The sequence below is a fragment of the Spermophilus citellus genome (genome assembly GCF_964194105.1).
Source record: "Spermophilus citellus genome assembly, chromosome: 9".
In the NCBI taxonomy this organism is placed as follows: domain Eukaryota; kingdom Metazoa; phylum Chordata; class Mammalia; order Rodentia; family Sciuridae; genus Spermophilus; species Spermophilus citellus.
Genome location: NC_138191.1, coordinates 27,242,315 through 27,265,739, shown reverse-complemented (window position 1 = coordinate 27,265,739; position 23,425 = coordinate 27,242,315). Strand labels below are relative to the sequence as shown.

General features: G+C 40.6%; 1 protein-coding gene across 1 annotated transcript in view; it reads right to left on the bottom strand.

Annotated features, from left to right (window-relative positions):
* AKNAD1 (AKNA domain containing 1) overlaps nt 1-23,425 on the bottom strand; it is a gene marked incomplete at both ends in the record, with an annotated part of 35,479 nt that overhangs the window by 2,134 nt on the left and 9,920 nt on the right. The window contains 7 exons of the mRNA XM_081305584.1: nt 516-597; nt 2,956-3,057; nt 3,150-3,272; nt 7,111-7,208; nt 11,169-11,260; nt 18,850-19,006; nt 23,108-23,241. Coding sequence (XP_081161710.1) covers nt 516-597; nt 2,956-3,057; nt 3,150-3,272; nt 7,111-7,208; nt 11,169-11,260; nt 18,850-19,006; nt 23,108-23,241 — 788 coding nt within the window. The remainder of the gene's footprint in view (nt 1-515; nt 598-2,955; nt 3,058-3,149; nt 3,273-7,110; nt 7,209-11,168; nt 11,261-18,849; nt 19,007-23,107; nt 23,242-23,425) is intronic.

The following is a 23,425-nucleotide window of genomic DNA, read 5'->3' as shown; positions in this document are numbered from 1 at the left end:
TGAACTGGGTACCATTCTCAATATTTAATGTATTGACTCAGTCCTCAATGAATTTGCACTGTTATTGATTTCCCCGTTTTACATATGGGGAAACAGAGGCACAGAGAAGTCAAATAACCTGCCAAAAAGCACAACCAAAATGGAAACCCCAGAAGTCTTCAAAGACTACATTTTTAAGCCCTATGCTGTACTATGATAGTGGATAGTAGATTCAGACTGAGTTGTTCTGATCGCAGAACTGAATTATTAGGCACCCTGCTTGCTATTGGTTCTGCCTCTTGAATGCACATACTTCTGTCTCCATGACTACCACTGTCCCACCTGGATCATTGCATTAGCCTCTTTATTTGGCCTCTTTGTTCCACCTTTGGCTCCTCTAGTCTATTTCAAAGTGAATTAAAACATTACAAAACTCTCTTCCTTGGTTTCCCATCATTCCCAGATAAACACATTGTATGCATCTAACCAATGATAGCTAATTTCGTGACTTTTAGTAATAACAAAATGATACTTACTTTCCAGGTGTGGGCTCATGTTCACCTTGAAGGGATTTTGAATTCACTCTCTGGGAACAGAACCGTTTTGGTTTTGGACAAACTGAAAATGATTAGCTATGATTAAATTGAGAGCAAAAACTGATCCCCCAAATTAAATAAACTTCATTTGAAAACAAAACAATTCCCAGATGATGATGTATATCATTTCCTGAACTTTTCAATGTGAATAAAATATTTCATAAAATTTTAATAAATATGTAAATAAAGGAAACACAGAAAACAAGAAATTTTCTATCAAGTCTTCTGAATTCATGAAAAGAAGGGCAACTTTTAAAAGGAATTCTATTAACAGACAAGAGACCAAGAGTTTAGAATCCTAAGGTGTTTGCTGTTAACCATGGCATGTTGTCCAACTTCTGTGGCTCAACTACTTTATCTGATAAATGGAGAGATAATAGCTTCCAAGAGATTGGAAGTTCCTGAAATCCTCTCCAACTTCAGAGTGAGAAATCTAGGAGTCAAAAACTAGCAATTATGTTAACACAATTCTGAGTTGGGCATGGTGGTACATGACTATAATCCCAACAACTCAGGAGGCCAATGTTCAAGGCCAGCCTTAGCAACTTACTGAGACCCTGCATCAAACTTAAAAAGGGCTGGGGATGTAGCTCAGGGGTAAAGTGCCCCTGGTTCAATCCCCAGCACACACACACACACACACACACACACACACACACACACACACACCATAAAGATAATTTGAGACTAAACAGAAAAGAAGTATGTAGGGGGGCTGTGGTTGTGGCTCAGCAGTAGAGCGTTCGCCTTGCACACGCGGGGCCCTGGGTTCAATCCTCAGCACCACATAAAAATAAATACATGAAATAGAAGTATTGTGTCCAACTATAACTAAAAAATAAATATTTTTTTAAAAAGAAGTATGTAGGAAAGTGACCATGAAAGATAAGAAGAAAGAAAAAGGAAGAAGGACAAGCCATCAGCTAGCAAATCTGCTGAGGTCCCTTCTTCTCCATTCTTTCTCTGTTTTTCTCTTCCTCTTTTCTCTATCTTCCTGCTTTCTCAATCCAGGTCTCCTGCTGTATTCACTGGTGTTAGTAGCCAGGCTTCGCTTCCATCCAGAGGGTCCCACTGGACAAGGGAAACTGGAAGGGATTGTCCCTCAGACATGGAAGGCAGGACAGAAGCCAAAAAGTCCAGATTTTAGTCATGCTGACCACCTGGCATTGGGTCATGATGAACGGAGGCACTAATGAGCTCAATCATAATTTTTTGGTGGTCTCCAAATGTAACTTTGGATTTTGTGGAAACATAGAAACTCAGAAAGACCACAGGGTCATCAGATCCAGTTCTAGTCTAGTCCACGGATCTATAATATCAGACAACATACATTGTCTCCCAGATGGGGCTCAAGGCCTGCAACAGCCCACTCCGTTTTCTATCAGCTCCAATTACTGGAAAGTTCCTTTCCAACACCGGAAAAAAGCTGCCTCTACCCTCTTAGTCACTGTGACTTCTACCCCCTTAGCCACTGTGTTTACTAAGAGAGTTCAAGATCACAGTTCAGTGGCTCAGGTGTATTCCTCATACATGGATTGGAATAACAGTTCCCAAGACTGAGGAGATAGTAAAGAAATCTGCTTCTGCAGGGTCTTAGTGACTTTCAGTTTGAGAGAATACATCTCACTGGAGGATTTGGCAGCTGGCGGTGAGTAGGGGAGACACAGCTAAGGTCAGTCAGGTAAATGACATTGTTTAATTGGGCACTAGCAATAGGGAAAAATAAGAAAATTCTCCCTGGTCTCCTGTCCCTAGGGGAAGAGTTCTGAAGGGATGAAGGAAAGGATGTGGCCCCTGTGGGAGAATTAAATGTGGCTGTCACTAGGGTAAAACAAGAAGTATTTTCTTCCGTCCTTCATGTTCCCCTTGAACTTTCCTTATGTGCAGATAAGTTCTTTCTGTAATTGGAAACCCCTTGAGAGGGAGGAGCCATGTCTTAGTCATCCTTATAAATAAATGTGGGATTTTAATTTTCTTGAAAGACAGCAAAATTTCACATTGAAAATGAGCTATATGATGTCTAAGAAATATAAAAATGGTCCATTTTTTTCCTACATGCTTTTAGAAAGGATATATTTAAAGCTGTAGCCACTCTGAATAGTGGTGATTATTCAGTCATTTGTTCAGCAAACATTTATGCTTTGTTACTGATTTGCACTGGTGTAACAATAACTTTCAAAGTCATTTATCGCTAGGATTTTATATTTCTCACCCCCCACTGTCCTCTTGCACCCAGGTGTAGGGCTGAATTTGGAAGTGTCAGGTGAGTGCAGGACACTTGGGCAGCAGACTGGAGAGGGCAAGGCTCTCCAGGGAGAAGCAGTGGCCAATGTCACATGGGCAACCCACACAGACAGGATCCTGCAGGGGATGTACTTACCAGGTGAAGAATTTTTATTTTCATCTGAAGACTGGACAAAGGCACCTTTTCTGCTATGATTTAAGTAATTCTGTCCTGGGGTGTTGTATCTATAATAAAATTCTAAGAAGAAAAGATTACAAATGCAATTCATTGCTTGGAAACAACAGCTCTCACTACACTTAGCCTTGCAGAGGCCCCCAAGTTGGTCTCACCGTTCAGTGGTTCTTTACTGCAGACGTTTCGGTAGTTACGAATATTATTGCCGCAGTCCTCACATTTGTTCCTTTGCCACCCAGTGTCAGAACCAGAACAGAACCTGGGTTCTGTGTCAGAACCTAAAAAAAGCCCAAGTTACACAAAGGAGGTGTGAGTTTCTTGAGTATAGTCATTAAGTGTGGTGTGGAGAATAGGGTTGTAACACACAGGGTATGCATTAGACACCAAAGTGTTCACCTCCTCGGCTGTGTTTCCAAGGGATGTTGTCAGCAGGAGAGGAACATCTTGGATCCTCTTCTGACAACAGAGATATTTTGGTAAGTGACAGATCTGATAATGAAAGTCTCAAGATGTGCCTAGTACATATATAGATGCACGTCTGCTGAGTTGAGTGGGTCTGTGGGAATTTGACCCAGTGAATTAGACAATGTTGCATTTGTAGGTTTGTTTGTTTGTTTTTTTTCCCCAGACTTACCCTGATACATCCATATTCTTAAACTCAGACTCTCTTATGGTCAAGAGCTTTTGTTTTGTCATCTACACAACTGAAAAGATAATTTTCCTGTATGTGGCATTCATAAGTCCATGAGAATCTGAGTGATAACTTTACTCTCTTAGCTAAGAGGCTAGGTTGCAGCAGAGAGCTCAAGTGCCTGGTACAGATCTAGAACTTGCTGGGCGGTGGAATTCCCCAGGGAGGGCCAGAGCGTGAAAGCACAGGGCCAGACAGGGGAGCATGTAAGTATGAATCACCAATGGAATGAGTTTGAACGCCTGTGGTTAAACATGACTCTGGTACTTATTAGCTGTGATAGTTGAAAATATGTCCACAAATTCCTTGACGCTGTCTTTAAATGATGGAACCTGGGCTGAGGTGTAGCTCAATGGTAGAGTACTTGCCTAGCACTCAATCCCCAGCACCACAGGGGGAAATAAAGGAGCCTAATTCATCCCTGGGAGGGCTGGATTTAGTGACTCAATTCAAACAGATAAGTGATGATGGCTTATAACATCCAAAACGAGACCATAAGAGACATTGAGGCTTCCACACCTCTCTCTCTCTCTCTCTCATCACTTGCTCCAGAGAAAGCTGGGCACCATGTCATGACCTGCAAGCAGCCTATTGCAGAGGCTCATGTGGCAAGGAGCTAAGACCTCCTGCCAATGACCACGTGCGTGAACCACCTTGGAAGCAGCTCCTTATGCGTCAGTTAATCCTCCAGATGACTGCAGCCCTGGTATAGGTTTGAATGTAACCTTGTGTGAGCCTGAGCCTGAGCCAGCCAGCTGAGCCAGCTAAGCCATTCCCAAATTCCTGATCCACAGAAACTGAGATATTTTAGATTCATTATTTTGAGTCATTAAATTCTGGGATACATGATTACACAATGATGGATAACCAATTACACTAGTTCTTTGACCTTGATAAGCCACTTAATTTCCCTGAGCCTTCATTTCCTTATTAAAGATAATAATTCCTACCTTAAAGGAGTGTTGTAATCATTAAATGACACTATGTCAATGGCTCTCAAACTTTTGATTTCAGAATCTTTCACACTTTTACAATTGAGGACACTATACAATATGTGTTTATGTGGGGATTTTAAAAAATCTACCTCATAATATATGCCAGTTTATATACCTGAAGTTAAATATATCCTTCTGATTTGGAGAAGAGCTATCATACAACATTCAGTCAACTGAGGATGAATTGGTAGAGATGTCTTGATATATAAATTGCAAATAATTTCTGTATTCAGATTTCCCAAGACTGAATGGATGCTTCTGGGTTTTTTTGTTTAAAAGAGTTTTAAACTGACACATTTTTTAAATTTTATTATGTCATTTAAAAATAATAAGGGCTAAGACCAGGTATGGTGGCACAAGCCTGTAATTCCAGCAGCTCGGGAAGCTGAGGCAGGAGAATTGCAAGTTCAAAGCCAGCCTCAGCAAAAGGGAGGCGCTAAGCAACTCAGTGAGACCCTGTCTCTAAATAAAATACAGGGCTGGGGATGTGGCTCAGTGGTTGATTACCCTGAGTTCAATCCCCAGTACCTGCCCCTCAAAATAATAATAATAATAATAATAATAATAATAATAATAATAACGACGACGACTAGGGCTGAGGTTGAAGCTCAGTGGTAGAACTCTTGCCTAGCATGTGTGAGGTACTGGTTTGATCCTCAGCACCACATAAAAATAAATAAATAAAATAAGAGTATTGTGTCCTTCTACAACTAAGAACAATTAAAAAAAAATAATAATAATAAGGGCTGAGGGTGTAGCTCAGTGTTAGAACAGCTGTTTAGCATGTGAGAGGCCCTAGGTTCAATCCCTAGCATCACCAAAAATAACCATAAGCAGAGCTCTGTGGCTCGTGCCTATAGTCACAGCTATTTGGAAGGCTGAGGCAGGAAGACACCTGAGCCCAGCCGTTCAAGGCCAGCCAGGGTAACACAGCAAGACTGTATCTCTAAAAAATAAATAAATAAAATAATAGGCTTATGTTAACAAAATAACATGTTTTTAATAAAAATAAACTATGTTCCAAATGTTTTAGAAATGAGAAGAGTGCTATTATTTTATATTTTGGCAAATTAAAGGTCTGGCTTAATAGAAGGCAGCTGAATTCCACAGCTGTATCTCCATCAATCTGTTACAATATTGGCCTTGCTGGAAAAGGGGTGGACCTCATGGCCTCTCTGAGAGAGTTTCAGGGAACCCAGAGGCCCTCTGACCACAGCTTGAAAACCCCTACTCTGTTATAGCATCTGGTATTAAGTGTTAATCCATGAGACCTCTTAATTGAAAAATGTACCATCACAGAGAGCCCAGATCAGAACAGAGAGTGACCTAACAATACGGAGCTGAAGGCAAGGCTCTGGCAATAGGGTGTGTGATTGCACACACCAGCCATCTGGCCTCCAGCTTGCTGGAAGTTGGGCTCTAGCAGCGACATTCAAGCTCAGGAGTTGCCTCAGCAGGCAGGCCTCTGGCCCCGCCTCTTTATTCACCAGGACAGTTCCGCCAGGGAATGTTTCTCTGCTTAAACTAGCCTGGGAGAAAGGGTCTTAAAAGACTAAAATCATTGAATTCCATGTACTTGTGCCCTCTGGGTCTCCTGCCAGTTCTAACTTTATTTGCTTCTATGAAATATGTTTGAACAAGTCAGTAGCAACCCCGTGATGCTGTTAACCTTCCCACGGACAGTTATGGGTCATGCTGGGCAAAAGATGGACAGATCGACTAGATTCCTCTGTGACTCTAGCTAGAAACAGGTGTTGGCACTTCATCCTACTTAACCACATCTTTTTTTCCACATTTTTTACTGATGCCTTATAGTTGTACATAATGTGGGATTTGCTGTTCATATTCATACATGCACATGATATAACAATATAATTGGGCCAATATGAATCCCCAGTATTTCCCTTTCCCTCTCCTCTTCCTTCTCCCTGGTCCCTTTCTTCTGCCCCACTGATTTCCCTTTGATTTTCACAAGATCCACCCCTCCACCTTCCTTTTTCCTTTTTCCTCTCTAGCTTCCATATCCGAGAGAAAACATACAACTTTTGCTGAGTTTGACTTATTTCACTTAACATAATGCTCTCAAGTTCCATTCATTTTCCTGCAAATACATGATTTTCATTTTTCTTTATATCTGAATAAAACTCCATTGTGCATACATACCACATTTTTAAAATCCATTCATCCATGGAAGGACACTTAGACTGGTTTCATAGTTTGGCTATCGTGAATTGTGCTGCTATAAACATGTTAATCACATCTTTTTAAAAATCTACTCAATCATTCTTCACATTTTGGGAAAAAAAAACACATACAACACCTTAGTGTAGAGCAATGTTATTTGAGTGGCAGATAGCAAGCTGTGGCCAGATCCCCCACAATGAAGAACCCCAAAGATTGAGCACCCACAGCCACAGCCCCTCCACTCACCGAGAGTTGAACGTTGGCGCAGTGCCTTTTCATGAATGACAACTGAAAGCCTTCCACAGTCCATCTGTCTGTGGCCTTTTTTCTCTGTGTTTTGCTTCCTAAAAAAGGTGCATAATATCCCAGAAACTTTTAGTTTATTTCTCATAGAGAACGGAAAAACTGAAATGTTAAGTATATCAGAGCCTGGAACAATGTAGGAGAAGCCGGTCATCCTCAACATAGAGGTCCCCTCTGCCCTTCTGTTTGAGAGCCTCCCTGTTAGAAATTGTACCCAGCACAATTTGGTCTGATAATAATATATTTACAAAACATTAAAAATGAATATTTTGTTCCATAAAGGATGATACCTAATCATCATATACACATATACAAAATAGAAAATTGAAGTATGGAAGTGTATAAATTGTTTTCCTCATATTTATGCCTCAAAATCAATTCTTATCTGGGAAAGAAGCTATGCAATCCCTCAGCGCTGAGTCAGATGGCTTTGGCTCTTAAGGACAAACTGAATGTATCCAAGAAGTCCAGCAAAGTGGGATTTGTCAGTGTGTAGGGCTAAAGGCTGTGGCAGTGTGGAGTTCATTTTAGTTTTATAAGGCCACCAGGGGGCATCAGAAAAAAAGGAACTACAATTGGCATTTATCAGGAGACTTCTCCGACCTGTCTGTAGTGTGGGCCCCCCTCCTCCAAAGAAATTCTAACTAACTCCTCCAAAGGAAACAGTTTTTAACAAAGCTCTTGCTCAGCCACTGGGATACAGTAGTAGTCCCCAGGGAATGTTGCTCATTCTTTTTTTTTTTTTTTTAAAGAGAGAGTGAGAGAAATTTTTTAATATTTATTTTTTAGTTCTCGGCGGACACAACATCTTTGTTTGTATGTGGTGCTGAGGATCGAACCCTGGCCGCACACATGCCAGGCGAGAGCACTACCGCTTGAGCCACATCCCCAGCCCACGTTGCTCATTCTTGATGTGGCACTTTGCCAAGATGTCCTGGCACAACGAGAGGCCCAGGCCTGGGGTAGGAAGTGTGGGTGTTGCTGAGCCAAGGCATGAGTGCTGCTGGTGGAGGGGACGCAGGGCTTGGGTCTGGGGCTGGTGGGGTTGGGCTGGGAAGCCAGGCCCCTTCCCTCCTCTTGGAAAACATGCTCTCCTCCTGAGTCACACATTTTCTCACACCTAATTTTTTCTCTCTACCCTCTGCCTGTGGGGCATTTGAACATCTGCTCTCCAAAGTGGAAAACCTGGATTCTCACTCAAGTGAGTGCAGTCTAACACAGTCTAACACATGACTTTTTCTACTTCTTTTAAACTCCTTTGTGCACTGAAGTCTTTTGGTCAAACTCAATGGCCAAGGACAATTCTACAGGAGAAGAAGTTTTTCAACAAGAGAAAGTAAATAAAGTATTCTGTTAAATGCCAGCGGCACTGTACCACTGAGCTGCATCCCCAGCCCCTTTTATTTTTTATTTTGAGACAGGCTCTTGCTATGTTGCTGAGGCTGGTCTTGAACTAGCAATCCTCCTGCCTCAGCCTATACATTACAGATGAGCACCTCCAGCCTAACTTAAATCCAAATTTTTTTTTTTGCACCAGAAATAACATAAAGGGATATACACTTTATGTTTATTGGTATTTACATTTAGATAAATAATATGTATATAGAGAAATAAAATGTGTATATTTATCTACACATTTGTAACAAGTTAAAAATACCCTGAAAATAGTATGCACGTGAGCAAACTTCATAAAGAACACATCCCATCATAGAGCAATGTGATCTAACAGCGAAGAGTGTACAGTGCTCCCTGCAATTAATAACTCTGAGTATTGTATGATTTACCAAGATTTCATTTCATAGTTTATGCCTATCTCTTCATCACTCCCCAGCAGTGGATTCACTGGGTTTGATTTTACATTTTTTTGTGCTTTTCTATCTTGTCTGTTATAAATAAAAGAGCACATTTAGTCTGGAAAATTGGTTCCTATCTTGTTATTTACATGATTGTGTAGGATCTAGATGAAGAACTCAGAAGAGAAACAGTTAGTACCTTGAAAGCCTAATCAAAGTGTTTTTTTAATGTCAAAATATTTTTATTATGCTTAAAACCTTTTTAAAAATAAAAAAATCCAGACTTTGATTCAACAAGCAAAAATAGTAAGCTTGGGATGTCTTGGTGAGCAAGCTTCATTAGTGCTCCTTGTATTTAAAGGAGCACTCAAAGCTGATGAGTGGCATGGTGGTTTGGAGTCATGGTCTGTACCCGATGACACATGGTAATTTTTAGTACAGACTCCGTGCTGTTTCTTTTTTTAGATTTGGAAACTCAATAAAATACTCATGACAAGTGCCCATTCCCGTGGTGCAATGCTTTCTAACAGGAAACTTCAGTCTTTCAGACCTTGTCACCTGCTTCTATTAGAGTTCATTATGCACTTGTAATAGTTGTTGCTTAATAGCCGCTCCCTCCTTAACTCTTGACCTTTCAAAGGTAAATTAGCCAAGCTTGGGCTGAGTGGTAGTGAGCTGGGAAGTGGCACCTGTCACTAACTCATAGACACACGACAAATGACAGAAGCCTTGTTTGTGATCGATACAATCGATGTTTAAACCATAAAGATCTCTCCTTAGTTTTGTCTGGGTTTTTTGTTTTGCAGTGCTAGGGATGCAACCCAGGGCCTTGCATATGCTAGGCAAGTGCTCTACCGCAAGGATTTCTCCTTAGGATTTTATATGATTTCCAGCTTGTTAGCTCTGGAAGAGTTCTCGCTTAGGAATGGAAAGAAGTCAGCCTGAGAAAAGTGGCTTGCTTCCAGTAGCCTGGGATGTGGTGGTGGGGACACAGGTGGCACCCTACAGGGAAGACTTTTGCTTATAAAGAGAGCAGAGAACGGGAGCTTGTCTATGTGGGGAATGATCTCCCATTAGGGCAATGTTCCGATAGTCCTCAGGACCACCCTCTTTCTTCTGTAGCTCTGATTCTTCACCAAGGGTGCTTTATCAGAATCACCTGGGGAGATTTGGACATGCTGTGTGTACCAGAGCTCCACTCCTGGAGATGTTGAGACTATGGGGGCTGGGTGTGCAGGGGCATGTGCATTACTTTAGAAACTCTCCAGGTATGTTGATGTTCTCTGGGTAAAGAGCCACTGCTAGAGGATTTGTAAGGTGCCCAGCCCTGAGATCCCTGCCTCTATAGCTAACTGGCCAGTGACTTTGTAACAGGGACTTAGAATACCTTTGCTAAAAGCAGTAACTCTTTACCTAGATCTGCAGCTGCCCTGTGGGTAACTAAAAGCAGGATCAAGCCTGGCCTCTCTGCCTTTATTCTGCATCTATCTCCTTTGCTATCTAAAACTTTGAGTCAGGTCCCTGATCGGCTCTATGCGTAGGCATGTTAATCACTTAACGAGTGCCCACCCAAAATCTAGTAATGCAAGATTTCTTAACCCTAAATTTACCTAACCTATCTTGTCCCCCCCCTTCAAGACTGAGGCCAGATTTGCAGGGAGATTTGCAGAATCCTATTTCAGACCCCTGAAGCGGTGCCTGGAAGTCTCCTGTCTTTGCCCCCAACCAGGATCACGGGTCTCATAAACATTCTGAGCAACAAGTGGAAATGTCCCCCTTGAGTTGATAAAGACTTCTCTGGAGCCACTTCACAGAGAAGTGAGGTGGAATGATCAACCAGACCACAGTTTGGCCAAGATTGCTTAATTAAGCAGATCTCTCACCCACTGCCCTTGTTCTTCCTCTATTTAAACCTAAAGCCCCTGTCAGCACCCCAAAGGCAGTGCTGAGACACTGGATCTCGCTTTACCTTGCCAACATGGCAGTATTGATTAAAGTTTCTTTTCCTGCTTCCCACTATAACCTCTTGTGCTCAGTTTTGAGGGATGAGTAACAAGACCTGACTTGGTTAGTTGGGACCCCGAAGTCAGGCCTCTGGCCTAGGATGCCAGTAACAGCTTCAGTAAGCTGTCACCCACTGTTACTGGAGTTATTATGCCAGGAACACCTCCCACCCATCCTGGGAAAGTAGCAGCAGGAAGCCCTCACCATTCAGGGAGCCGGCTGCAGAAGGCACAGCTTGGACTGGATGTCATCATCTCTGCACGTTTCTGCCTTCCCCGGGTGCTGCTGGGGTCCTCCTGCACCACAAAACACACAGAGATGTGGTATGAGGGAGGATGTGACTCACCCCACTGCCGGGGACTGCAGCCCAGCCCAGTCTGCTGCTCAGACCCAGCTGAACTTGCCACATCAGGATGGGAGACATTCGCACACACATCACTGTACAGACTGAGAAGCAGAGGCCCAAGGAGATCAGGAAGGAAAAAAGAGCCCATCCTTAGTTCTGATGTCTGTCAGTGTGGTCTGAGCCTCTGAAGGCCCGGGTTTTAAGAATGGAAGCTCTACCCTGGCTGGGATTCTCTTCTTTAAAACAGGTTTTAAGTCTAGGGTACAGATGAGAAGATAACCCCCCTGCCTTTTTTTTTCCTCCTTTGTTTCAAATTATCTCACCCTCTACCAGAGAATGAACAAATTTTGGAAGCTAATTTTATTTTTGCAGCGCTGGGGATGGAACCCAGGGTGCAGGCCAGGCAAGCACACTATCACTGAGCTACACCCAGCCTGGAAAGTAATTTTAAAATCTTATCAATCTGATCACAGGTTAGTAGAGCTCTAAAAGCTTCTTCAAAAACATCCATTTAACTATGAATTAAAACAAAAATGGTTTAGGGACTGTTCAGAGCCCTAAATGATTGATTTTATGTCTTCTACATCTTAACATCTTTTTTTTTTTTTTTTTAATGGGGATGGGTGCTTGGGATCTAACCCAGGGCCTCGCACATGCTCGGATACAAGGCAAACACTCTACCACTGAGTTACATTCCCCAGCCCTATACATCACTTTTTTTTTTTTTTTTAATATTTTTAGTTGTAGATAGATACAATATCTTTTTTGTTTGTTTGTTTTGTTTATTTATGTGGTGCTGGGGATTGAACCCAGTGCCTCATGCATGCTAGGCAAGTGTTCTACCATTGAGCCACAACCCCAGCCCTATACATCGCTTTTTTGGGGATGGGTGTTACCAGGGATTGAACTCAGGAGCACTCAACCACTGAGCCACATCCCCAGCCCTATTTTGTATTTTATTTAGAGACAGGGTCTCACTGAGTTGCTTAGCACCTTGCTTTTCCTGAGGCTGGCTTTGAACTCACTGTCCTCCTTCCTCAGCCTCCTGAGCTGCTAGGATTACAGGCGTGCGCCACAGTGCCCAGCTTATACATCACTTTTTTAAAAAAATTTTTTTAGTTGTCAATGGACCTTTATTTTTTTTACTTACTTATATGTGGTGCTGAGGATCGAACCCAGGGCCTCACACATTCCAGGCTGGTGCGCTACCGCTGAGCCACAGCCTCAGCCCTATACATCAATTTTTAACACAAAACAATTGCACTACTGAACAGAAAGGGCTAACACCAGCCACTGTGTATTTTTGACTATGGCCTTATCCTTTGTGTAAACAGAAAATCAATGTATTTTTTTCCACCATTACAAAGGATGCTTGCATAAGCATTATTATAGACATATCTTTTTCCACATTTTGAATTATTTCCCGAGGAAACATCTGGGCCAAAGGTTGCGAACATGTTTGTGTGATGATACATTTTGCTGAACTGCTTTCCACAAAAGGTTCACGGATTACACAGTCACCAACAATGTGGATGGCCCAGTTGGACCACACCTTTCTCACTACCAGGATTTATCTCTTGAAAATGTTTTCATTAATTTAAGGGGGGGGGGGGCGAGTTATATTAAGTAGGATCTCCTCTGCTACCAAAGAAGATGAGCATTTCCCCACATGCTTATTTATTGGTTGCATTTCCTGCTTGTGGCTTTTCAGTTCATATCTTTTGCCCACTGATTTTTTGGGAGGGCTTCATTATTTTTTTATTGATAGAAACAACTTCGGTATTTGTTGATTGTTCATTATGTGCCAGTGCTTCTCAGATAATTTTTTATTACTTACCATCCTGGCATGTTGTGACAATTTAATGATGAATAATTTGAGGCTCAGAGAATTTAAGCAACTTGGCAAGATCACATAGAGAGTATCTGAGCTGGAATTGAATCTTTATTGTGTGACTCATTTGCTTGTGTTCTTAACCCCAATTCTGTTAAACTGTGCATTTGTCAGAGCACTTGATAGGATACCAATTTGAACAGTGAACATCCTTTTGTTTTTCATACATTCCCATTTTTCTGTCTTTAAAAATTTGACTGTAATTTGTTTTGCAAACATAAGTTAAAATTTTTGATATTGTCAGAGAGGAGGTACAAATGTCCAAGAAACAGATGAAAATAGGTTGAATTTCACAAATAGCTAAAAAAAAAAAAACTAAAAACCAAAAAACAGATTGAGGCCAGGCCTGGTGGTGCACACCTGTAATCCCAGCTGAGGCAGGAGGATTGCAGCCTCAGCAATTTAGCAAGGCCCTAAGCAATTTAGGGAGACCCTTTCTCAAAATAAAACATAAAGTAGAAAGGGCTGGGATGTGGTTTAGTGGTTAAGTGCCTCTGGGTTCAATCTCTGCTATTAAATATATATATTGGTATAATAAGATACCCATTTTCACTTACCACTGTAGCAAAGCTTAGGAAACATTGAGGTGAGCTCAAGTCAGAGACCCTGATATTCCCAAGCACTAGTAAAGTGGAGGCTACAAATAGCCACTTTTCACAATGGTTTGAATCATTAACTGCAATGCCACGATTTTATTCTCAGGAAATAATGGACAACAACAACAAAAAAGTTTGCATATAATATGATGTTACCTGAAACCATGTTTATAATATCAAAGAACTGGGGAAAAACTAAATGTCCATCAATGAGATTGTTTAAATAAATCAGGGTACATCCATATAGTGAAATGCACCCATGGTGATGCTGATACAATAGGTGAGGTGGAGGCATATACATTATTTTAAAAGCTCATTAAAATGAAGCCATAGAGCTGAGCATGGTAGTGCATGCCTGTAATCACAGCTACCTGGGAGGCTAGGCAGGAAGAAAAGTTGGAGATCAGCTAGGGCAACCCCAGATCCTCCCTCTTTCTCAAAAAGTAAAAGTCGGAAAATACAGATCAGTGGTAGAGTGCTTGCCTAGCATGCTCAAGGCACTGGATTCAATTGAAAAAAAAAAAGTAGGTTTATTCTAAGTGACATGGAGAGATGTCCACAATATGTTAAATGAAAAAAGTAGATTATAAAACAATATATATAGTAAGATTTCATTTTTGTAAAAATATATACGCAAGAGGTATCAGAGGTAGAGCACTTGCCTAGCATGTGTAAGGCACTGGGTTCTATCCTCATCACCACATAAAAATAAAAAAATAAAGTTTTTAAAAAAGAGGGGAAAACTGGAAGGATATATACTAAAATGAATATACTAAAATATTAGCAAGGGCTGGGGGTTGTGGCTCAGTGGTAGAGCACTTGCTTAGCATGTGTGAGGCACTGGGTTCAATTCTCAGCACTGCATATAAATAAATAAAGAAAATAAAGGTTCATCAACAATTTAAAAAACTACTTAAAAAATTAGCCACAACTTGTCTAAGGAAAATTTTCTTCTTTACACTTCTCTATATTTTTTATTTCTTTTGCAATAAATATTTATCACACTTATAACTTAAAAATGAAGGGTTCCCCCCCTCCGATCTGTTCCCCATATTTTCTTTTATCACTACAAAGTTTACAGGGTTCCCCTGCACTTGACATTTCAAACAGATTTGCATTAGCAAAATGGAGTAGGTGTCCTTCCACTAAGTTGGAAGATAGAGGCTTTAATATCTTTTGCCCTGGGCAAGTTTCACCTTTCTAAGTTATTCCTCCTATGCAAAAAGTCTTTGCAAACCGTAAGGCTCTGAATCAACAGGATTATCACTGCTTGTTATAACATGGATATCATTTTGGTCCCTTGGGCTTTTAATCCCAGTTTTTCCAATTTATTCATAATGAAATAATCTTTGGATTTTTGATACTCTTTGAAGGGTGGTGTCCAGACCAAAACCAGCAACACTGGCATCACCTGGGAGCTTGCAAATCACACCAGACCTACTGAATCAATTTAACAAGATATACTTGATGAACATAGATGCAAAATAACAAGATATACTTGATGAACATAGATGCAAAAAAATGTATTAAAATATTGGCAAATCACATACAAAAATACATTAAAAAAGAGAGTATACCATGATCAAGCAGGTTTCATCCCAGGCATACCAGGTTGGTTTAACATAAAGAAATCAATAAATGTAATTCATCACATAAATAGACTTAAAGACAAGAATCACATTATTGTCTCAATAGATGCAGAAGAAGCATTTGGCAAAATACAGCATTCATTCATGTTTAAAACACTAGAAAAAATAGGGATAGACGGAATACACCTAAACATTGCAAACAAACACAAGGCTAACACCATTCTAAACTGAAAAGAATTGAAAGCATTCCCTCTAAAAATAGGAACACAGGATGTCCACTTTCACCACTTCTATTCAACATAGTCCTTGAAATTCTAGCCAGAGCAATTAGGCAAAGGAAAGAAATTAAAGGGATTCCAATAGGAAAAGAAGAGTTCAAACTATCTGTTTGCCAGTGACATGATTTATATTTAGAAGACCCAAAAACTTCACCAGAAAACTCTAAAAAATGAATTCAGCAAGTAGCAGGATACAAAATTAACACCCAGAAATCATATACTCCAACGATGAATCAGCTGAAAGAGAAATTAAGAAAACCATCCTATTGATAATAGCCTCAAAAAAAAAAAAAAAACCAACTTGGGAATCAATCTAACAAAAAAGGTGAAGGACTTCTGCAATGAAATCTACAGAAGAGAGCTGGGGTTGTGGCTCAGTGGTAGAGAGCTTGCACTGGGTTTGATCCCCAGCACCACATAAAATAATAAATTAATTAAACAAAGGTATTAAAAATGACACCATGTTTTAAAAAAAACTACAGAACATTAAAGAAAGAAAGAGAGAAGACCTTAGAAGATGGAAAGACCATCAATTGTTCTTGGATAGGGCAGAATTAATATTATCAAAACGGCCATTCTACCAAAAGTGCTATACAGATTCAAAGCAATTCCCATCAAAATTCTAATCATGTTCTCCACAGAAATAGAAAAAGCAGTCATGAAATTCATTAGGAAAAATAAGAGACCCAGACTAGCCAAAGCAATCCTTAGCAAGAAAAGCAAAGCATCACAATCCCAGATCTTAAATTATACAACAGAGTTATAACAACAAAAACAGCATGCTATTGGCACCAAAACAGGCAAATCCCATCCATCATCTACATCCATAAGAATGGGGACCTAACTAGAATCAGATATATTCCATGCTTGGAAAATTGTATCAAAATGAATTCTACTGTCAATTGTCACAAAAGAACCAAGAAAAGAAAAAAAAAAAAAATCTGAAATTGATTTCTAGACACAGTGAAGTTGAAGAAGCCCTCATTTAGGTCCAGGTACCTCAATCAAGTTACTCCTGAGAGCTGGAAGAATGGGAAACCCTTAGCAAGAGCCACAATCACCAGCCCTAACACCCAGCCTGCCAATTAGTCCAAGAGCTGGGGACTGGGGATGTAGCTCAGTGGTACAGCAGAAGCTTAGCAAGGGAGAAATTCAGGGTTCAATTCCTAGTACCGGGTGCACGCACACAAAACCAGGTGAGGATTCGCATCTGCACTGCCAGCTCACAGAGCTCCTGGCTTGGGGCCTGCAGCAACCCCCACCACCTCCACCCCCACCCTCACCCCCACCCCCATTCACCTTACTTCCCCCGGGGGCCCAAAGGGCTCCAGAATGCTCCTTGGGAGCACACAGAAGGAATTGCCCTTAGGGCCAGAGTTAACTTCAGATGTGACTCTAAATTAGGTCAGGATCCCCATTATCACTCCTAAGGCACCATAATATGCCTCCCAGGGTCCCTTCCCAGACTCCTCACCAAGTAGCCTCCTTATCCCAGGACTCAACTCAAATGTTCCCTCTGACTATCTCTCCCTTAGTAATGCTGCCCTCTCACAGTTACCTTGGTCATGTCCCATTACTTAATAGTCTCAACAGCTAACACCCAAGTAATGTGCTGGTTTAAGTACTTTACATGTACTAACTCATTTAAACATCATAACAACCTGGTGAGACAGGCATTGATATCCCATTTTTCAGAGGAGGGAACTGAGACACAGGTTGCCTAACTTCCCCCATGATCACAAAGCTGATAAGTAACACAGCCAGTATTTGAACCCAGGAAGTTTGGCCTCAGAGTCACCGGAGTGTTTGATCACTTCCTGCATAGTGCTTTTTACATTCTGTACTCCAATTCAACTCTCCCAGAAGCGTAAACATCTTGAGGAAGGGGGTGGTTTGTCTGCCTTGTTTATGTTGAATCCCAAATACTTAGGAAAGTGCCTAGTAGAACAAATTAAAAAGAAAAAAAAAAAATAGAAGGGAGTCCGGTAGAATAGAAGAAGGGAATCAGGGGGAGGGTGCGGAGGGGAAAGGCGGGGTACTGGGGAATGAAATCGATCAAATTATACTGTTTTATTGTGTGCACGTATGAATATATTACAACAAATCACACTGTTATGTATAATTATAATGCACCAATAAAAAGGAAAAAATGCCTAGTATATAGCAATAAATATTGCTGAATGGGTAAATGCATGAATTAATAATAAATACCAGCAGTAGATGCTTTCTTCAGTACTGATCATTACAAAGTGTGGAATTTTCTTCATTTTACAACAGTTGATGTAAACTTGGGACCAAGTAAAGCAGAGTGAATCCAGGCCTGAGGCAGCCCCTGCCAGATGGCTTGAAGAACCCTTAGGCTCCCTCAAACCACTCCAGGCAAAGAATTCTGCCTGAGGTGGGGGGCTGAGGATCCAGGATGCAGAAATTACCTGTGTCCAAAGGTGAGGAAATGAGGTTTTGTCAGGCAGCAAAGCGTTCTGAGGAGGTGAACACACTTCTTTGGAAGGCTAATATTTATATAATAAATTTTGTCCTTAGCTCTGACAAAAACCTCATTTGAATTTTGAATATCAGCCCTGGACTGTGTCTTCAAATACTGAATGACACCAGAGTCGACTTAAGGCAATTATTTAGATGATTCGGTTTTTTCAAATCTTAATTTAGTCTGAAATGTTCTGATAGTTGAGGCGAAGAAAACAAAAAGCGTAGAAAGACAGTGGTGATTGATTTGAATTCCCAATCTGGTATACACAGACAATCAAAAGAATTTAACTTGAGAGAAGGAAAATGCAGAAGTGGATTTAAAGGAAATAATTATTTCACTGAGTGTGCTAGTCTTTATTTAGAAGAAAGAGCACAAAACTATTGAAAAGAAAAATTTTCCCAGGCATGATCCACAAGTTTTGCTCTTTATCCAGAAGAAATAGCTATTCTGTGGATCATCAGTTCACACTGAAATGTTGCATCCAAAATTAATGGGATGTTTCAAAACCAACACTTGAAATAGCATCCAATTACTAAAAGCTGGTTCCATTTTAAATATTATGATTCAAAGGGCTTTGGAAAGTTCAGTTTTCATTAAATATTAAAATAGAATCCAGTGAATCCATGAGTTAGGAGTCCATACATGCATAAAAACTATTTTTCCTGGCACAAAATTAGGCTGTAGGTTGCTGCATGACCTCATTTGAGGACGAAGAGGCTGTGGATGCCAAGTCATCCAGGAAGATTGGAGAGCTCACAGGAAGACACAGTGCTGAAGTACATTTGCTTTTGTCAATTTTCTCTCTAATATCTTCAAGTAGCACCTCCAACTTGAAGATTTTACCTTCCACTTTTCTGGGTAAACAAAAACAGGCACCTCCTGGGCTATGCTCTCAGCCTCCTAACTGGTGACAACAGTAATTGAAAAGGGCACTGATCTACATTTTTAATGTGGCCTATCTATAGACGGGAAGGATAAGGGACCTCTGCCCTGATGCATTCTGTTTCACTCCAAAGTCCTGGGCTCTGAGCCTCATTTGCTATCTATTAGCTGTCTATCCTTTGGTAAATCATTTCATCTTTCCGAGCTTCCAGTATCTCAGCTCTACCTTGCTTTTCTGGATCTGATGACACCAGGATCCCTGACAGTTCTAGGCTGCAATGCCATGTAGATAATCATTATGCCAATTAAAAGAGAGGAGGAGCATAAAAGTCTGAGAATAATTTAATGAATAAGCTCGTTATGATTATATGCACGTATATTTTAAAACATAGATTTTACCCAATTTTCATCTAAATAATTTTGGGTTAAACATAAAATAGAAATGGGAGTGAGGAATAATTTATTAGCAGATGAAATTTGAGAGAAAAATATATGAAAATCAATCCAATGCAGTTAAAGCAGTAGTTTGAGAAATTTTCCTCAAAGAGACAAGTTTTCTGTGTTGCTCAGGCTGGCCCCAAATTCCTGGGCTCAAGTGATACTCTTGCCTTAACCTCTTGAGGAGCTGGAACTCCAGACTTAAACCACTACACCCAGCTTAGTTGAGTTGGGGGAGGGAGGGTTGGTATGTTTCTTTTTCATTCTGGATTGTTTTGTTTTGGTGCTGGGGATTGAGTCCAGGACCTTGTGTATGCTATGTTCCAAGATATGCCCCCAGCTTAGAGTCTTAAAGATGCATTATTAGAAGAAAAAAGTTGAAAAAAAAATCAATAAACTAAGTGTTCACAACAGGAAGACAGAAAAAGAAAGTACATCTAGGAATTTTTAAAATTTGATCAATAAAATAAATTTCTGTTTCCAAAAAATCTGCAAAATAAACTGCTGGAAAGTAATGAGAAACATAAATAACATTAAGAAAAAGAAAGAAGCTGGGTGTGGTGACTCCCAGTGACTCAGGAGGCTGAGGCAGGAGGATCATAAATTCAAGACCAGCCTCAGCAACTTAGTGAGACCCTGTCTCAAATAAATATTTAAAAAAATTTTTAGACGCTGGGGATGTGGCTCAGTGGTTAAGTACTCCTGGGTTCAATCCCTGGCTACCCCCCACCCAAAAAAAGTTCTTTCACAAGTAATAATTATTCAATATTATTCTTGAAAACCTAGCAAATGAAATAAAGTAATAAAAAGAAATACATAAGAACTGGAAGGAAAAATAGAAATAAACTATATAAATATTTAGGGAGGAAAAGCCTGTCATTGCTTTCAGATGCTACAATGTCATACCTTATAAATGAAGACAACCAAGTAAAAATCAACAAAATGCTAAGAACAGAAGTGCAGGACTGGTTGTAGCTCAGTGGTAGAGTGCTTGCCTTGCACTTGTGAGGCACTGGGTTCAATCCTCAGCACCTCACATAAAAATAAAGGTATTGTGTCCACCTACAACTGAAAATATTAAAAAAAAAACATTTGGTTAATATAGAGACAGAAACAGATCAGTAGAATGAAATAGAAAAATGTCACATCTACATGCAGAGATTTTGTATTTGATAAAACGTCTTCTGCCATTGGGCACAGCAGTGCACATCTGTAATCCCAGCTACTCAGGAGGCTGAGGCAGGAAGATTGCAAGTTGAAGGCCAGCCTAGGCAACTTAGCAAGACTTTGTATCAAGACAAAAAATTTTAAAAGGCTGGGATGTAGCTCAGGGGTAAAGCACTTGCCTAGCATATGCAGTTCTTAGTACTGAAAAGAAATTAATACATTTTTTAAAATGTCTTTTTCAACTAGTGGAGAAAGGCTGCTGTTTTTGATAAATGGCAGGACAAAGAAATGCTAAAGTGATAGTTGAATAAGATTGGAGAATATTTATAACGTAGAAGGCAGAAGAGAATGCAACAGAGGACACGTAGTGGCTGCTGATTTACAAAAAAAGGAGTGAAATGACCAAGCAAGGCTTCATGGCAGTCCAAAGGGAGGCGGGGCTCAAGGAGGTTGGAGGGTGAAGGAAGGAAGAAAAAAGAGGTGTCAACATGGAGATTTGGAGATAAATAAGACACATTTTTGAGGGAATTCATGATTTTTCCTGTAAAGCAAAGGACAAGATTGATGCTGAGAATATCAGAGAGATTGATGGAGGTAGATACCCATTTCTTTTTCTTCCTTCTTTTGGGGGGTTGGGTGGGGGCAGTAGGGCAGTACTGTAGATTGAACCCAGGGGCACTCTCCCTCCCTCCTTTTCTTTCTTTCTTTTGAGACAAGGTCTTGCTAAGTTGCCTAGGCTGACCTCGAACTTTCGATCTTCCTGACTCAGCCTCCCAGTTTCTGGGATTACAGGCATGTGCCTGGCAGTAGAATCCCATTTCTTGACTCGTTTTGGTTTCTGATGTTTGAAAGAATCAGACAACCATTGAACATTCTGATGAACAACATAGATGAGATCCAAACAAATAATTCTGTATATTACCTTTTTGTGTATGTGGGAGGGGGCTGGGGTTTGAATACCTTACCACTGTGATAAAAAGCTTTTACTAAGAGCACAGCAGTCAATGGAAACAAGTGACTACTCAATAAATCAGCAGAATTCTCGCTCCCACAGAAAGCTACCTATATCGGCTTTTGTTCTCAACACTTCAAGACCCTAAAGGTTATATGGGCTTCTGCCATTGCCTCGTTAGTCTATGTGAGAATAAGAGGACCAGTCTTGAGCTGATCAGCTTTGCTTGTCCTGAGGTGGCTCCAAGGGAGTTTTGGGAGAGGCTGGGTCCCTCCCTTGCCCCAGTGTTGAAAGTTTTTCCCGTATATGGGATATAATTGCAGTTAAAACCCTTTTGATTTATACTTGTGCCAGGCACAGTGTGGTTGCAACTAGGATATAAATAAGGCGTTGCATAACTTCAGTCTCAATGCACACAGAGGCCTGTCTTGAAAATGACAGCTAAGAGATTCCTTGAAAATAAATATACTTACTCTATTAATTTTTTTAAAAGCAGAAGAATATAGAGATGGTTCCCCCCCCCCAGAGGGAGAAAAAGCCATTGGGAAAAAAAATCAATATTAAAACCTCATCCCTGCTGTTTAATTATAGAGTATTGAAATAAAGGCAGACAGAGGTTCTATTCATCTTTAAAAAAGTAAATTGTACCTCAGGGGAGAAAAAAACATCTCAGGATGCTAGTTCTGAAACATAAATCATTAAAATATTTTGGCATCAAGAATGATTCCACATTAAAATGCTGTAAGTAGAAAGAGTTGAACTTCACAAATATTACTCAATGGTTTCTTTTAATTCATACCAGGAAATTAAATGGAAACAATCTTAGCCTGGAGTTTTGGAATAGATCTTAAAATTATTTGGAGTGAAGCAAGAAGAGAATGATTCCATAAAAATGGCCAATTGGAAACTTCAATAGGAGTGTGCGTCCAAGTTTCTAATGTGAATTAACTCAGGAATTGTTTTCCGTTATCAGGATTTTGAAGGTCCTTCACCTCAGCACAAATCAACTTTCCAATGATCCTCTCCTGCCACCACCCTTCAGAATTGTCAGTGGATGGAAAAGGAAGGGGTAAAGAATGGACAGGAGGCAAGAACCAGGCAGGGATAGCAAAGTTAGAAGCAGAGAGAACTAGGAAAGAGCTGAGGAGGACAGGAGAGGAGAAGGCCCCCTCTGTCATGACACATGAGTTCTTCTGAGATTTTCTTGTGCTCCTCTGAGTCTCAGAACCAATTAAAATAACTTCCAACAGAATATAAAAGTTGTGGCATGGTAGCTCTGTCCCAGGAGACAACTGGTCATTTGGGATCGATGTCCAGCACAGCACCTTACACATCACAGATGGTCTATGCTACTTGTGACCAGAGAGAATGGTCACTTTTTTCCCTTTGATGACACAGTTTTTGCTGACTCTAGACCAGTGGCTCTCCACCTACTAAGCCAGTGGCTACTTCAGAATCCCACGTGAAAGAGGCCACCTTGGGCCCATGAACCTTGCACAGTAGGTGTGAACCTGACCTGTTGGGATCAAAGTCATCTACAGTTGGGCATTCATGCTTGTGGATTTGCTGCTGCAAGCCCAAATGCTTTTCCTTGGTGGCCAGCAACTCCTGTTCCAGCACTTCAAGGTGTTCCTGAAGTTTCTTCAGGACCTGTAGCAGTGAAGTCATTGGAATCATCCACATGTAAGCTGTGTGTGTAGTTGTTTTCCCAAAAACGCAGAGTAGGTGTACCCTACAGTAGTGTCAGAATCTGACATCTAAAAAATAGACAACCCAAGAGTCATCTTGGCACTCACAACTCCCTCACAGCACATGGCTTGAAAAATAACAGTCA